Source organism: Gavialis gangeticus, unplaced genomic scaffold (genome assembly GCF_001723915.1).
Source record: "Gavialis gangeticus isolate Ggan-Ray unplaced genomic scaffold, GavGan_comp1, whole genome shotgun sequence".
Taxonomy (NCBI): domain Eukaryota; kingdom Metazoa; phylum Chordata; order Crocodylia; family Gavialidae; genus Gavialis; species Gavialis gangeticus.
This window is the reverse complement of record NW_017729034.1, coordinates 3,386,362-3,400,688: the sequence shown is the minus strand read 5'-3', so window position 1 is coordinate 3,400,688 and position 14,327 is coordinate 3,386,362. Positions and strand designations below refer to the sequence as shown.

The 14,327-nt window shown below is 43.9% G+C and overlaps 2 protein-coding genes and 1 long non-coding RNA gene across 3 annotated transcripts in view; 1 reads left to right on the top strand and 2 right to left on the bottom strand.

Moving 5' to 3' along the window:
• Nucleotides 1–9,521, top strand: part of NEPRO (nucleolus and neural progenitor protein) — a 10,455-nt gene extending 934 nt beyond the window's left edge. Inside the window, exons 2-9 of the mRNA XM_019527255.1 lie at nucleotides 482–636; nucleotides 1,859–1,935; nucleotides 2,025–2,156; nucleotides 2,511–2,588; nucleotides 4,085–4,446; nucleotides 5,243–5,304; nucleotides 6,465–6,721; nucleotides 7,666–9,521. Of these exons, the coding sequence (XP_019382800.1) occupies nucleotides 482–636; nucleotides 1,859–1,935; nucleotides 2,025–2,156; nucleotides 2,511–2,588; nucleotides 4,085–4,446; nucleotides 5,243–5,304; nucleotides 6,465–6,721; nucleotides 7,666–8,053 (1,511 nt within the window). The 3' untranslated portion in view covers nucleotides 8,054–9,521. The remainder of the gene's footprint in view (nucleotides 1–481; nucleotides 637–1,858; nucleotides 1,936–2,024; nucleotides 2,157–2,510; nucleotides 2,589–4,084; nucleotides 4,447–5,242; nucleotides 5,305–6,464; nucleotides 6,722–7,665) is intronic.
• LOC109304571 lies at nucleotides 9,111–11,150 on the bottom strand. The gene is made up of 2 exons (XR_002099421.1): nucleotides 10,374–11,150; nucleotides 9,111–9,852 (listed from the first exon to the last, which is right to left on the bottom strand). It is a non-coding gene; the product is annotated as an uncharacterized LOC109304571 (long non-coding RNA).
• Nucleotides 11,151–11,302: 152 nt separating this feature from the next.
• TAF13 (TATA-box binding protein associated factor 13) overlaps nucleotides 11,303–14,327 on the bottom strand; it is a 4,277-nt gene continuing 1,252 nt past the window's right edge. The window contains exon 4 of the mRNA XM_019527254.1: nucleotides 11,303–11,543. Coding sequence (XP_019382799.1) covers nucleotides 11,373–11,543 — 171 coding nt within the window. The 3' untranslated portion in view covers nucleotides 11,303–11,372. The remainder of the gene's footprint in view (nucleotides 11,544–14,327) is intronic.

The following is a 14,327-nucleotide window of genomic DNA, read 5'->3' as shown; positions in this document are numbered from 1 at the left end:
CCCCCCCCCCCCCCCAAAAAAAACAGACTGCAAGTTTTTATTGAAAAGCCATAAGCAGTTGCCCCTCTTTCTCCAAACCCACCCACCCCTGTGTGGTTATTGTTGTATTGTTGCTCCTTTGGAGCATTTAGAGTCCAGACCTACTGCCTTTCCTCTCTTACTCCCTTGCGCTGTCCCACTACATCACACTGGTTCCCGTGTCCCAGCTAAAGGGTGTGCAGGCAGCAAAAGGCAGGAAGGGGAAAATGGCTTTTAAAAATCCCTTCTGGATTTTAAGCTGTTTTGTGTGAGGGGAGATGACAGATTAGGGTTGCAGGCTTTACTTTAGGGGATGCATTTGTTTGGTCATCTGGTTTTGGGGTGTGGACTGTTATATGATTGTGCTGTCTTATTTCATGTGGAACTGCAAAACAGTAATGTTTCTCCTCCCCTACAATCCTCCTTTCTCTCCCTCTCACCCTTCCTCCCCCCACCCCTGCAGTGAGATTCCTTCCAGCAGTTCGTAAAGAGTGCTCTGCCACTCTCACATGGTTGAACAACAAAGCTGTGGATGCTGAAGGAAGAGTCCTGCATGCGATCCTTTACGTCTGCCACAGCAAAATGTCTCATCATAAAACCTACCTGTCTCTGAAACAGGTCAGCAGGGAAAATCATACTGGTTCATATTATTTTGCAGTAATAGTTGATGGAATGAGCTTTCTAAACCCTAATTATTGGTTAATATTTTTTTCTTACAACCTTGTTATGAAGAAATTCTTGATCTGGGTTTTGGTAAAGTTTCATAACATTGTTCACATGCATTTTATTCTAAATGAATCTCATTAATTTAGGTTTTATTGATCCTGGGTAGAGAATTTGGCTGCTGGTGAGAGATTTTACCACTCATTTCAATGGGAACAATACAAGACAAGACACTTTCTGCTTCAGTTAAAAACCTAAATAAATACAGTAAAAGCTCTGTTATTCAGCATCCCCTGGGAATGGGGGATGCTGGATAACAAAATATGCCGGTTAATTAAGCACCCCTGACCACTGCTTCTCACGCTGCATCTGGGGCATCCATCCGCCCCTCCCGTGGCAGGCTCCATGGGACAGGGAGGTGGGTCCTGTACAGTCTGTTATGCCCCCAGGCTGTGGGGGCTCAGCAGTGCAAGCTGCTTTGCCCCAAGCAATGGGGGCTCGGAGAAACCAGAAGCGCCATGGTGGGCATTTCTGGTTTCGTTTTATCTTACAAGCTGGCATACCGGTTAGTGGAGCATGCTGGCTTATAAGATGCTGGATAACAGAACTTTTACTCTAGTTCATTTTATTTGCAACTTTCAAGAAGTGCAATATAAAACATTAGATTGGACAGAACTTGTATTTCTGTTGAGAGAAGGGGGAATAATTCAAAGGTTGCCTTAAATACTGTTTCTGCTAACTTGAATGTGCAGGATGAAACTGAGTTTTTCAAAGGTGGTCTCCAAGCAACTTTCAAATTTTTTGACATTATGGGTATGAAATACGCTGCCTGTTGCAGTAACAAAACTGAGGTTGGAATCCAGATTTTCTGTTCTGATTCTTCTGATTGGTTTCTCCTGAAGCTTCTTTTGCAAGCTTAATTTAAATAGCCACAATTGCAAGATGCTGCCTGGAATGTGCAGGATCAGTTGATAGTCTTTGCCTGAGTCCTATAAAGTCCACATTCACAATAATGTCATCTAGAGATCCTCCTTGCCCTTGTGTAGATATTTATATGTGCCAGTGGGTTTAGCACCAGGTGTGGCAGGCCCACACATCAACAATGGGCAATACTAACAAAGACCCATTGATTGAGAAACAAAAAAGTATTGACCAAAAGACTTTGTTGAATTTTTAGGTCGAACAAAGCTTGAAGCGTTTGAATATGATGAACTTAGTGGGCTACGTTCAAGACCTGGCAGAACTGTGTTCTAAGTAAGTGTCATTACCTCCTGTTAGAAGACTGAATGCTACTCTTAGCCATGAAGAACTTCATGCTAAGTGTAACCACCCCCTCACTGCAGGAAAAATAAATCTGAAAATCCTGGAGAGCGTCTAGTTCCCAGCCAGCCTGTGATGGAAGTGGTAGCAGTGAAGGTCTTGGGAGGCTGTAAGTTGTTGCTGCGTCTACTGGACTGTTGTTGCAAAGCATTCCTGTATCCTTCTTCTTAACAAACCTGGAAGCCTGGAAGTGAAAATTCCTACCAGAAAGCCAAATATGATCTGCTGCAGGCTTCTCATTGCTGATAGCATTTGATAAACGGGCAAATGTTTTTTAGTTAAAAAGCTTTTGGTTACAGGCAGTTGTTTTCAGATCAGCAGGTATGGACTTCAGGCTGCTGGTGAACTGCCGTTATAGCCCTAACTCATCCCAGGTTTGAACAGTCCTTTCCTAAGTAATTGCCAGGCATAGATGGGTTTCTGAACTGCCTTGTAGGAAAGTCTCTGCTCTGTGAATTACACTGCATTATTTTTATTGTTTTTCTCACCTTAACAAGCTTTATTTTCAGTTTGACCATTAAACACCTATGTTTAGAAGAATTCATACTCTTGAATACTGTGGTCTCAGGATTGTTGAGCAGATTATGGTTTGTATACGTTTGAAAAGATATATTTTTCTTGTTCATCGCCTGTCTGCTGTGCCCTTGTTACTTTAATCAGTACATGGTATGACACAGGCCTCAGTGCCTGTTGTCACCAAGAAATGGCAGGTGTTGAGCTAATGAATCAAGGCTTCTTCCCTCCCTTGACTTAAATGGCTCACCCTACCTGAAATCAGACAGGCTTTTACAGGATTCCCAGGAATAGGTGTTAGTGTAGATGGGGAAGGGTTCATACTTGATGAAAATATTTCTATGGCACTTATAATAATACCACCATCATGTTCAATTGCTGGGTTTTTCCAGTAAGTGATTTTTTTTTAACTGTCTTGTGTGGAGAATATAGTTGGTAGAATGGAGCTGTTCCTTACTGGCCCTGATTCTTCCAGTGAATCATTTTATGAAGAAATGACAAAGATTCAAACATAGGCTGAAAATGCTAGCATTGTTAATTAAAATATAGAGTCACTTGTGATATGGCATCAATGTATGCTAACCATTCTGTTCAGAACAGGATAGCTTTTCTTGAGGTGGCATTGAACGAAAAGTGTACAGAATGTTAAAGGCAGATAAACAGGCCCACTTGTACTGAATTGTAGGAAAAATGGTTTGTGGGGAAGAATTTTGATTAAAGAGCCTTGGCTTGATGTCACCTGGGAGTTTGCTCATTCCTAAAGCTTGTGAAGATCCATGAGGTGCATTATATGGGGGAAGAAGTCTCTGTAATGCAGGCAGTGGATGGTGTCTTCACAGGGTTGAATCGGTCCCGGTCTATATCCTGCGTCCTCTGAAGGTCTCAGACACCTCCATCAAGTGAAGAACTAGCATTGAAAAGGAAGGGAGGGCAGGCTACTAGTTGGGAAGTACGAATGTGGGGCACAGCAAAGGGCAGGTGGCCTGAGAGCATAAAACCAGAGCCCAGAAATGCATGTGTGTTGGGGAGAAACATGGGGGGGAAACCTTTGAGAGCAAGAAGGGGCAGGTACCGAATGTTTAGTGAATACTGTGGACTCCACTTATGCCTCCCAAGTAAGTGCATTATTTATTTAGCTGCGTAATGCTTCAGAACCAACTTGTTTATATTTGCATAAATCGCTTATGGGCATGGTACCTTTAGCCCTCCTGTCTACTTAATTGAATTCATATTAGCTGCATAGCAATGTATGTCTGCTAGCTAATTGCTCTCTATTTATGGGTGCCAGAAATAGTGTTAAGAGGAAGTGGGTGTCAAAAGGGCTGTTATTAGAAGCTTTGAAAATGAGAGTTAGCTGGTGCTGGGGTTACCAATGCGAAGGCACTGACAGTACCGGGCACATAATGAGCACTGATTGTTTACTTTCAGCCTGGATATGTTCACGTGCTGGGGTAGTACATAGCCTCTTTTGCTCCCTTGGCTTTGCATTTAATGGGGCTTCTTTGTTTGGGTAGACCAGCTAGTGTCTGTTGGCAGTTCATGCCCCTGTGTTTTCTGTCTGTCTCCTCAGGATTCTTTATAGATGCGTGTTACAGAGGCTTACGTCTTTATATGGGGCGTTGTCTGGGTTGCTGCAAAAGGTGTCCGAGACCCAACAGATGCCGTATGTTAAAGGGTTTACCTTCCCCTCTGAGATTGCTGAATTTTTGGGAGTTAATCTTTCTGTAGAGATCAAGAAAAGGAAGTCTCAAATACTTACAACAAAAAAAGCAAGCAGATGGTTGAACAAAGTGTTCTCTGCAGAACCTGAGACAGCAGCCAGGTCCTGTGTAAAAGAAGGCTTGGCCATTCCACAAAGCGTCAAAGTGAAAATGGGTGCCCAGCGCCCCATTGACATTGGGAAGCCCATTCTGGTGAAGAGAACCAACCAAGGTAGAGTTCTGGTATTTTGCAAGGGAAGCGGGGAGAGGGCTCATGTTAGAAATTTGCTACTGGCTCTTTGGCCCTCCCTAACTTGCATCCCGTGTAATGCAGCAGTTCCTTGTAAGGCCTGGTCCAAGGATATTTGTGTGTGATGTACTCTATATCTTGAGGTTGTTTGGTCCAAATGCATGCTAGGACCTGGGATAGCTTTGCTATTTTGTAAAGTGTTAAGTTGTGCAGCTGTGTTCCTGCTTTCTGGTGGTCTGTGTTAGCTTTGAGGGGATGTGAGTAATTTGCACTTCAGAAGCACAAATGAAGGAAGCTTCCCATGGCCCTATATAATTGTTTTTTCTCATTAAATCCCCTTTATTTTAGAGAGGGGAAGTGAAGTGTGAGCTGAGCACCAGAACCCAGTTTCTGACTCCCTAGTTCTGTCCTGTAACCACAAGACACTCCTTCCAGTCCTTGCAGTGGGTTCCAAGCATAAGAGCATTTTATGGGGTTTTTTACCCATCTAGTTAGTTTTTTGTTTTTTTTCAATTTTGTCCTGTGCATCTACCTGGCAGATGTGTATAGGTCTTTCTCACCTGCCTTTCTGCTTTTTGGATTGATTGCCTGCTGGCATTGCCGAGCATGGATGCAAATCCCAAGGTCTGTTAGCTTGTGACCTGGTGGTCCTGTATGGCAGTGCAGCACACTGAACAGCCCAGCTGGGGTGAAGTTCTGCAGTGCAGTTCTGGAAAGAACTTACCCAAATATTTTTTCCCATTTTTAAGTGATGGTTTTTCTTTTCTCCCCAATTCAGGGAAACATCTGGGACTTGATGTCAAGACCTTCTGCAGACAACTGAAAGCCCGAGTCCCAGAGGTCTGTATGGCATAATTTAAAATAGACTTTTACCTTCTGGAGAAGGCTTCCAGCCCCAAATACTTTTCATTTATTTTAGACCACGGTGTCACAAGTGGCACAGATAGTCTCTACGTATAGGACATGACAGACTGGGGAGGGGACAGGCAGCACAGTAGCAGACAGGGTAAAAAGCAGAAAGCAAAGTGGTAAATTGGGTAGAGAGAACATGAAAGGAGGAAGAAATCAGAGCAGTAGATCAGGCAGAGAGAACAACAGAACAGCAGGCAGAAGGGGATAGGAGTGACAATTGGGAGAGGATAGAGGGCTAATTTGTGACATCTACCAAAAATGTTGGCCCCCACTCCTTTAGACATTATCTTCCCCCTCTGCCCCCCCATGTTCTTTTGCCATGAAAACCATTAGCTTGGCTTTCATTAATTGGCCAGGTGCTTTGCAGGTAGGAACACAGCACTGGAAGGGGCCTTCTACGTCTTTGATCTAGTCCCATGCATTTACAGATGATGATTTATCTAATGATTCCTCCAGACCTCCACTTCAAACCCTTGCATGCAATTACAAGATTCAACGCACTTGAAACATTACATAGGTAAAAGCAGAGAGAAGGCACTCTCAGTTCCCAGCCTTAGAGGCATTGTGTAGAGAAGGGGTGTCCAGCCTTTTTGAATGTGGAGCCAGATCACACTCTTTATCACCCAGTGGGCTGGTGAGCCATATTCAAAGACCTCACAAGAAGTGGTATCGCATCACCCCCCACCCCTGAAATGAAAGTACAGCATTTACTTTTGTTTCCTGTTGCAGCACCTTGGGCCTCAGAAAACAGCTTGGAGGGCCGCATGGTGGCCCATGGGCCACATGTTGGACAAGCCTGGTGTAGAGCTTGTGCTGGGAAGTCTCTGTTTTAAAGCTGGAGAAAGCAAAGGCAAGGAAGTGAAAGAACTTCCCAGAATCGCAAAGAAAGTTAGGTAGAGCTGGAAATAGAGCCTTAATCTCAAATTCTGGAGTGCTGTACTCTTAATGGCTAGACCACTGCCCCGCTGCTTCCCCATGCAGTAAAAGGGTTTTCTCTAACACTGAACATCTCTGCTTCCCTCCTGTGGGAAGCTCGGTGTTTTGCTGTTTTTTTTAGGGACTGATTTCTTCCCCTTTATTTCTTTCAGGATAGAAGTTTCATGCTAACAGTTCCTGAAGCCAAAGTGAGGCCAGCACCACTTTCCTCTTGTGCAATGAGGTCTCAGCACAGCAGATCTCTGGTGCTGACCCTTCGGGAAGCCCACACTTTTAGGGAACTCTCAGAAGCACTCAGAACAGCCATTCTTTGGTTCAGAAGCAAGAAGCTCAGGGCAGAAACCTGCTTTCTAAAAAACAAACTATTGAAAAGCAACCGGCTACAGCATGTGGAGGCCCAAGGATGCAGGTATGTTTCCCTGAACATAGATTTAAGGTTTCTAGAAACAGTACTTCACAGTAAGTTACTATTTAGGCCTTGGCTGTGTGGGAAGGGTGCATTGGTATAACTTTAAAGATTGAATTAAAATTCTGATAACTACACGAGTAAATCTCCTTCTTGTACCCTTCTGGCACAGCCATAAAAGTGGCTTTTTGTTCCTAGGTAGCTGATGGTAAACATGGTTTGAGCTCAGTTGAAACAAGTTGCTCTTAAACTGAAATGTTTCCATCAGAATATGGTACTGTTTTAGTTAAACCTGTGCAAGTCTCTGTGAAGACAAATTGGTGGAATTGTTTACAGATACAGAAATATAAAGACCACAAATTTTAGATGATCCCCTCCCCAGTAATTCGATTCTACATATAGAAAGTTGACAAACTTGCTGTAACTCTCCATGCAGAATCAAATTAGCAGAGGGTTACCTTAAATTTGTGTCCTGTACTGTCTGTTCTGCCTCCTCCCCTTCTTATGGTCAGGCATGGCTCTGCCTCCATTCCTGCCCAGAAGCTCCAGCCCTGGAGCTGTTGCCTGGCTGGGCAGGGGCTGAGCTTCCATGTGCTCCATACTTCAGCAGAGAATGAAGCCAGAACCAGAGCTATGCCTGACAGTAAGTGGCAGAGAGGGCTGTGACTTAAATTTGGTTCTGATTTTTGGCTAGAGTCAGATTTGCAGTAACTGCCTGTTGTGTGTCATGGATGTGAGTAAACATTGTGTCCCTACTAGGAATAAGTTGCTTTTTGTGGACGTTTCAGCTCACATCTTGCAACACACAAAAAGGATGGAGAAGTACCTGAGTACTGAATCCCCCAAAGCAGACAGGGTTGAATCTTAGCCAGGTAGAAATGTTTTACTTTTATCAGTCACTAAACTGTGTTCTACCTTTCTCTCCCCCTGCCCCCTTCTCTTTGAAGCTTGCAGAAAAAACTGAGCTGTGTCAAAGCATCTATCAGCAAATTCCTGCTCTCTGGCTCCCAAAATGCACGTTTGCCAAAACAGTATTACAGACTAGGGTCCTGTTGGCAGAGGAGAATCAGGATGAAACTGTCCAGAAAGTCAAAGAAGACTCCAAACTTTGGTCAGCAAAATGTTTCTGCCATCCTTGAAGGCCATAGGACTAATGCTGCATCCTTCCTTCCTGCTGCCAAGCCCTTCAAAAAACGAGAAAAGGTGGGGACCTCTGAACTGAAAGCAGGGGGAAGAAATCCTTGGCCTTTAACGAAAGGAGTGAGTGAGAACGATGATATAGACAACATTTTTGCGGTAGTGGGTGTGACGCTGGGTGGTGGCACATGCAGATGAGGTTATTTTTGTCAAACTTTACTTGTTACAACTGCATTTAACTGTTCTATTGCCTTCCACCTGAAGTCACAAGAATGCTGCTGACATTTTGTTCACACTTAGAAGTTGAATGTGACAGATGTACTGCATAGAAGAATGTGGCCTTACTAAGCAGTTTCATTAAAGCAAGATTTTTACAGTGGCATATTGTGTTCACGTAGTAGACAGGACCCTAGCACCCAAGAATATGGGGCTGTTTGGGGAACAGCTGTTTTGTGGACTCCTTTTCTTCTAAGGAAAAATGTAGTGTCCCAGGCTCTGTTGTATGCTGAGGTATCAAGTGTTTAAAAGCCCTGCGTGGAACAGTCTCCACTAAAATGTTTGGTGCTGTGTAATACAGGAGGGCTTCTTCTCTAGACTACCTACTAATAGTAGAAGGAATCTTGATATAATTCTTTCCCTCCCCTGGGAGGGAAACTTTATAGCACTGAAATATTCAGTACATTCCAATATGAACCATATTGTATTATTCCTCTTACTTTACATGTACAGTAATCACCACCTGAGAACAGGCAGTGGAACATGTAGGCTAGATTCTAGGGAGCGAGTTCTGAATCCAAAGGGTTCCTGCTGTCTGGGAAGTTAAGTCTCTCCTGAGTGACCCACAGGATCTAAGCTGTGTGATAACAAGCTGGAGCAAGCCTCTCATATAACTGCCTTCAGGAGCATTCCTTCCACAAGAGCCTTTGTTCTCTAAAGTGATGCTACACAAGCAAATGCTGCAGCTCAGGCTGAGCGGATGCCATGTGACTGTATAGTATAAGTAGCTGGACTACTTCAAGGCTACCCCTTGCAGTGGATTCTCCTTCCTGAAACTGAATAACACAAGCAGATAGTGTTGCACTCCTTTCAGGCCTTTTCATGGTAGAGAAAAAGGAGAAAGTGGGCTTGTACCTTATTTTAAGTTTAATACAAGCATCTGGTTAGTACTTAATCACTTTCCTGGACACTGCTTATAGATTAAGTTCTTCCCAGTCCAGCAATCTGCTGTGTAGGAGGAACAAGCCTGTTATGTTCAGTGAAACTACTCTCGTGCATAAATACTTCCCAAGAGTGCTTGGAAGGGCAGTAATATCTTTTTCACGTTCATCTTATCTGGCACTGCACTCAGGCATTCAAATCTGGCAGTTCTCACACTTTTAACAAAGGATTATCCACTTCCACAAGTCTTAGGGAAGGTATTCCATACAGGTGTACCTAGATCTGTCATGCAAACTTATGGTGCCCACAACAATGACCTCAAAGTATGCCACCAGTAAGCACCAATGCTTTTTACAATATTCCCTCACGTCATTCATACTTCTGTAAAGTCAGCGTGATGGTGCTTGTTTGGGGATATAGTTCCACACATTTCATGTTTCTTGTGAATGTTACCAGGTTTCAATGGTGACAGTTAATTCTACTCCTGAATTATTTAATAAATTGTCAGGAGCCATGTTGCAACTTTCTTTGCTTACAAGTGTTTGCAAATACAAACCTGATTACCTACATGGTTGAATGCTGGTTTCAGGCAGCAAACTTCAGTTCTGTAGCCTAACAAACAACAGTAGAGGCTAGCTTCAGATAGGTGTCATTTTAAATGCTCACTTGTAAATAAAGTCATGGATATAGTATTTCTGATGCAATTGCTAATGCTATCACACCAGTGGGTTAGAGACATGTAGGGGAATATGTCTGCAAGAGCCCCAGGTGAGTTATTTCATTCTTGGAGATTAAGTAGAAGTACATAGCCTTTCCTCAGGATCTGACCATGTTAAGTCCTAGGGAGGAAAGGTGAGTCAGCTTTGTTAGGATTTAGACCCCAGATGGTAAGTTTCACCCATTAACCCAAGCTGCTACTATCATGCAAATTAATTTTTCAGACAGTTTAATAAGTGCTACACCAAAAATTTCTTTGAAAGAAGAGACCTGAGGAGAAGGGTCCTGATACCTGAAAGTCTGCTTATGTCTATGCCAAACACATGGTCTAATGAAGGTATCACCCCCAAGAATTCCTACCTCTCATATAGCTGCAAAGGTCCAGGAAATAACATCCCTTCAACATTATCAATTATACAGACAAGAAATGCCTAACATGTTATAGTTAGTCTTTCTTCAAGATTATTTATTAAATCTTTGTTTAGCTGCAGTTAGTGTAGGCTGGACAAACCTGAGTTTCAGGTATCTGGAACCCGATGACTTCAGTCTGTACCCTAGTACAAATCACCCTCATTAGCATTTAGTAATGCATAAGCAAGACCATTTCTGATAAACAGAGTACCTTGCTTGCATTGTTACTTACCTGTCTCCATATAAAGACATTTGTCCTGTGTCTTGACAGCTAGATCCAATAGCTCACTCAAGAGCAAGAGGAATGAAGTGTTAAAACATTTTATTCAATACCCATCATCAGGGTGGAGACATGGAAAAGCAAAACTCCTAGTAGTTTGTATTTGGAGAGGTATACAGTGCATTTGGTCAAATATGTCCAGACAAAATTTTTCCACCCACTCCTTTGAAATCCACTTGTGGGATCTGAGATCTAAAGCATCTGTGCTAATGAGAACCAGAATATCTGTTAAAAAAAAAAAAATAAAATCAATAAAAAAAACAAAACTCCAGTTCATATTTACTGCTTTAGTCATCTGCTACATGACTTGAATATGTTGCTACAAAATGAGAGCAATAAGGATTTCTAGTCCTGTTTAGTGACAACCTCCCCAAATGTCTTAAAATAACATACAAAAATTCCAATTAACAACAAATGCAATGAGATAAAGCTACTAGTTTCACAGACAACACTAAAGGGCCAGTTAAGGCTTAAAAGCATAGAAGGTACCCAAGTACTTAGCCTAAAAATCCCCAAACCAGTCATAGTTAATTTTTCTGGTTTTTTTGGAAAGGAGGGATGGAATCATTGCCAAAATGGTTAAGGATAATGGCAGGCAAGGTTTTTTAATAGGCAGGGATCTACCAAAATCACAGTGAAATCTTGTAGGGTCCCCTGTGTGTCCCCATGCCCTCCACACACCCCACCGGTAAAGGTACCCCAATGCTTGCTCCTCATTGGCAGGAAGGAGAAAACCAATTTTAAATATACCAGTGTTTTTGCCTTCCAGCCAATCAGCAGCAAGCAGGAGGGCCACCAGGTCAATCAGCAACAGGGGCAGGAGGGAGCAGGGGGAACCACCAAGATTAAAGGAGCTGCTGTGTAGCCCACTTCTGCTGTAATTTTGGTAGGTCCCTAATAATGGGTAGTCCCCAGGAACATACCATCTTTGCACCACGCAAAGGCAAGGCATCAAGATCCATAGTTGGCTTCATCAAAAGCCTTCCTGGCCCGTTTGAGTTCTTCATTCATTGTCAGCAAATCTTTAACTCTGGCAAACTTCCGTGGGTCCTTGCGGATCAAAAAGACGATGTCTTCAACTTGAACACGACCCTGCCGCCCAATTGACATGGCCTTGTGAGTCTGTTGGAAAATACATTTCAGTTATCTATGCTTCCCACTCCCTCTTAAAGCCACAGTGGAAATTTCCTTTTGTTTTTAGATGGAACTTTCTGAACTGGAAAGCAAGTCTGATCCTAGCTAAAATACAGTCCAGGGGCAGCAATGCTTTGTCCCTTGCACCCCAAGCCAAAACACAACACTTCTAGAATTTGTTTCATCAGCAACTCAAATGCTAGCTGTAGCATAATTAAGTAATTTTGCTTGAAAAAAATATGCAAGAAGTTAAAATCCCACAAACAACCCAATCACTTTGCATTAGCGGCCTTCACCGAGTGTTTTGTGCATAATGAAATGTGACCTAATTTGTAGATGACACCTGAGCCAAAATTATACAGGTGGGAGAGCAGGCTTAAACTAGAGACTGATTTGGGGAAGCAGAGCATGGCAAACATCAGGCAGTGACAAGCAATTATGCAGTATATATAGTGCAGGTACCTCAAAAAAAGAAACTGCTGAGCTAGACAACTTCACTCAAAAACACTTGGATAATGACAGCAGGACACTCTTCTTCTACAAGAGCAACACAATCCACATCCCATAGAGCAGTGCCTCTCAATGTTTTTTTACTCAAGGCACCCCTCATCCAGCTCAAGGCACAGCCTTAGAACAGAACACGGATTCTCAACCAGGGTGCCTGGGCACTCTCAGCTACTGCTAGATCCTTTGAAGAATGCCCCAAGGTGTGAGGGAATAAGCATCACATGAAGAGACAAGCAGATGAGCGCAGGCTCAGACCTGTCCCTGCAGTAAGAACTGTAGTATATAAATTAGTTTTTGAAATGGGTGCCATTCAAATTCACACAAGTGATGAAGGGGTAGCTTAAGTCCAAAAAGGCTGAGAACCACTAGATTTGAAAACTCCCCACCTCTAAGTTTTGACTACAGAAAAGTAGCAGAGCTGGTCTTCTGCTGCAAACAACTCAGAAACCCAGCAGGGCAGCATGTCACAAAGTCACAGACTATGGTCAGAGAGAAGGGCTGGAAGGGGCCTCCAGAGGTCATCTAGTCTAACACCCTGCCCGAGGCAGGATCAACCCTATCCAAACCATAATCTATTATCTATGTAAGACTACTGTCAACTAGGACACAACACAGACCTAACATCCTAAAACCAGGGGGTTTTAACCTTTTTAAATAAGCGTACCCCTGGCAGATGGACATGGAACGGGGGGAGGAGGGGTGCACAGCCAGATGCAGAGTGGCGGCAGCATGGGGGGGTAGGTGGCAGCGGTGCGTGATCTCCCCCCCCTCCCCCCTGTACAACTGGTGTCTGTGCAGCCCAGAGGGGCACTGCTGCCCTCGCCCCACCCTGGCCCTGCTCCTGGAAGGCAGCAGCGCTTCGTCCCTGCTCACTTGTGCCTACCCCCTAGGGCCTTCCCAAGTACCCCCAGGTGACAACCCCTGTCCTAACCTGCCACAGGCAAAGCAGGGGAACCATAGCAGCCAAGGTCCTGCTTCTATGCCATGCTGTCAGTATAAGCTCAAGGGATCCCAGGAAAAGAGCCATGCCTACTGCTACAGGGGAAGGCAAAAAGCTGAGTCTCCGGGTTTATTTTATGAACTACAGGTAGGTGCTATCACACCTAAGTGCTAATATTGTGCAGCGACCTTTAAGGGAGCTTTGCGGCACCCTGGCTGAAAATCACCATCAGAGGCGGCACACGCTTATTTCTTTAAAAGGTATCATTTAAAGATAACATGGACTGCAATGCACATGTCTCCTTTCTCTCTTGGAAGCACAGGGAACACAATTGCTGTGATACTGTGAACTGCTGGGAACGCATCCGTAGTAAGGCTCTTGAAATCACAGAAAATCATACACAATTAGGATTGGGAGGGTCCTCAGGAGGTCACAGGTTGTCTCTCACCAACCCAAGGGGCCTATAATGCAATAGTATCATAGAATCATAGAAGATGAGGGTTGGAAGTGACTTGAGGAGGTCATCTAGTCCAACACCCTCAAGGCAGGACCACCCTCAATTAGATCATCTCTGCCAAGGCTTTGTCTAGGCAAATCTTAAAAACCTTCAAGGCTGCAGATTCCACCACCTCTCTAGGTAACTTGTTCCAGTGCATCACCACCCTCTTAGTGAGAAAGATTTTCCTAATATCCAAGTTAAACCTCCCTTCTTGCAACTTGAAACCATTGCTCCTTGTTCTGTCATCTGTTACCACTGAGAACAGTCTAGCTTCACCCTCTTTGGAACCAACCTTCAGGTACTCGAAGGCTACTTTTAAATCCCCCCAATCTTCTCTTCTGCAGGCTAAATAAGCCCAGTTCCTTTAACCTCTGTTCAGAAGTCATGTTTCCCAGCCCCCTCACCATTTCTGTTGCCCTACACTGGGCAACAAAATTTGTCCACATCCTTTCTATAGCAGGAGGCCCAAAACTGGACACACTACTCCAGGGAAGAAAAACCTGCAGCATCCTTACAGGCTCGGCAGTGCTACGCTGGCTAGCACTACAGAAGAAAGAGACTTGGGGGTCATCATAGACCAGAAGATGAACATGAGCCTTCAATGAGATGCTGCAGCTAGTAGTGACCAAAACACTGGCTTGCATCCACGGATGCTTCTCAAGCAAATCCCGGAACATCATTCTCCCCTTGTACAGGGCCTTGGTGAGGCCGCAGCTGTAGTACTGCCTCCAGTTTTGGGCTCCACAATTCAAAAAGGATGTGGAGAAGCTTGAGAGAGTCCAGAGAAGAGCCATGCGCATGATCAGAGGTCAGGAAAACAGACCTT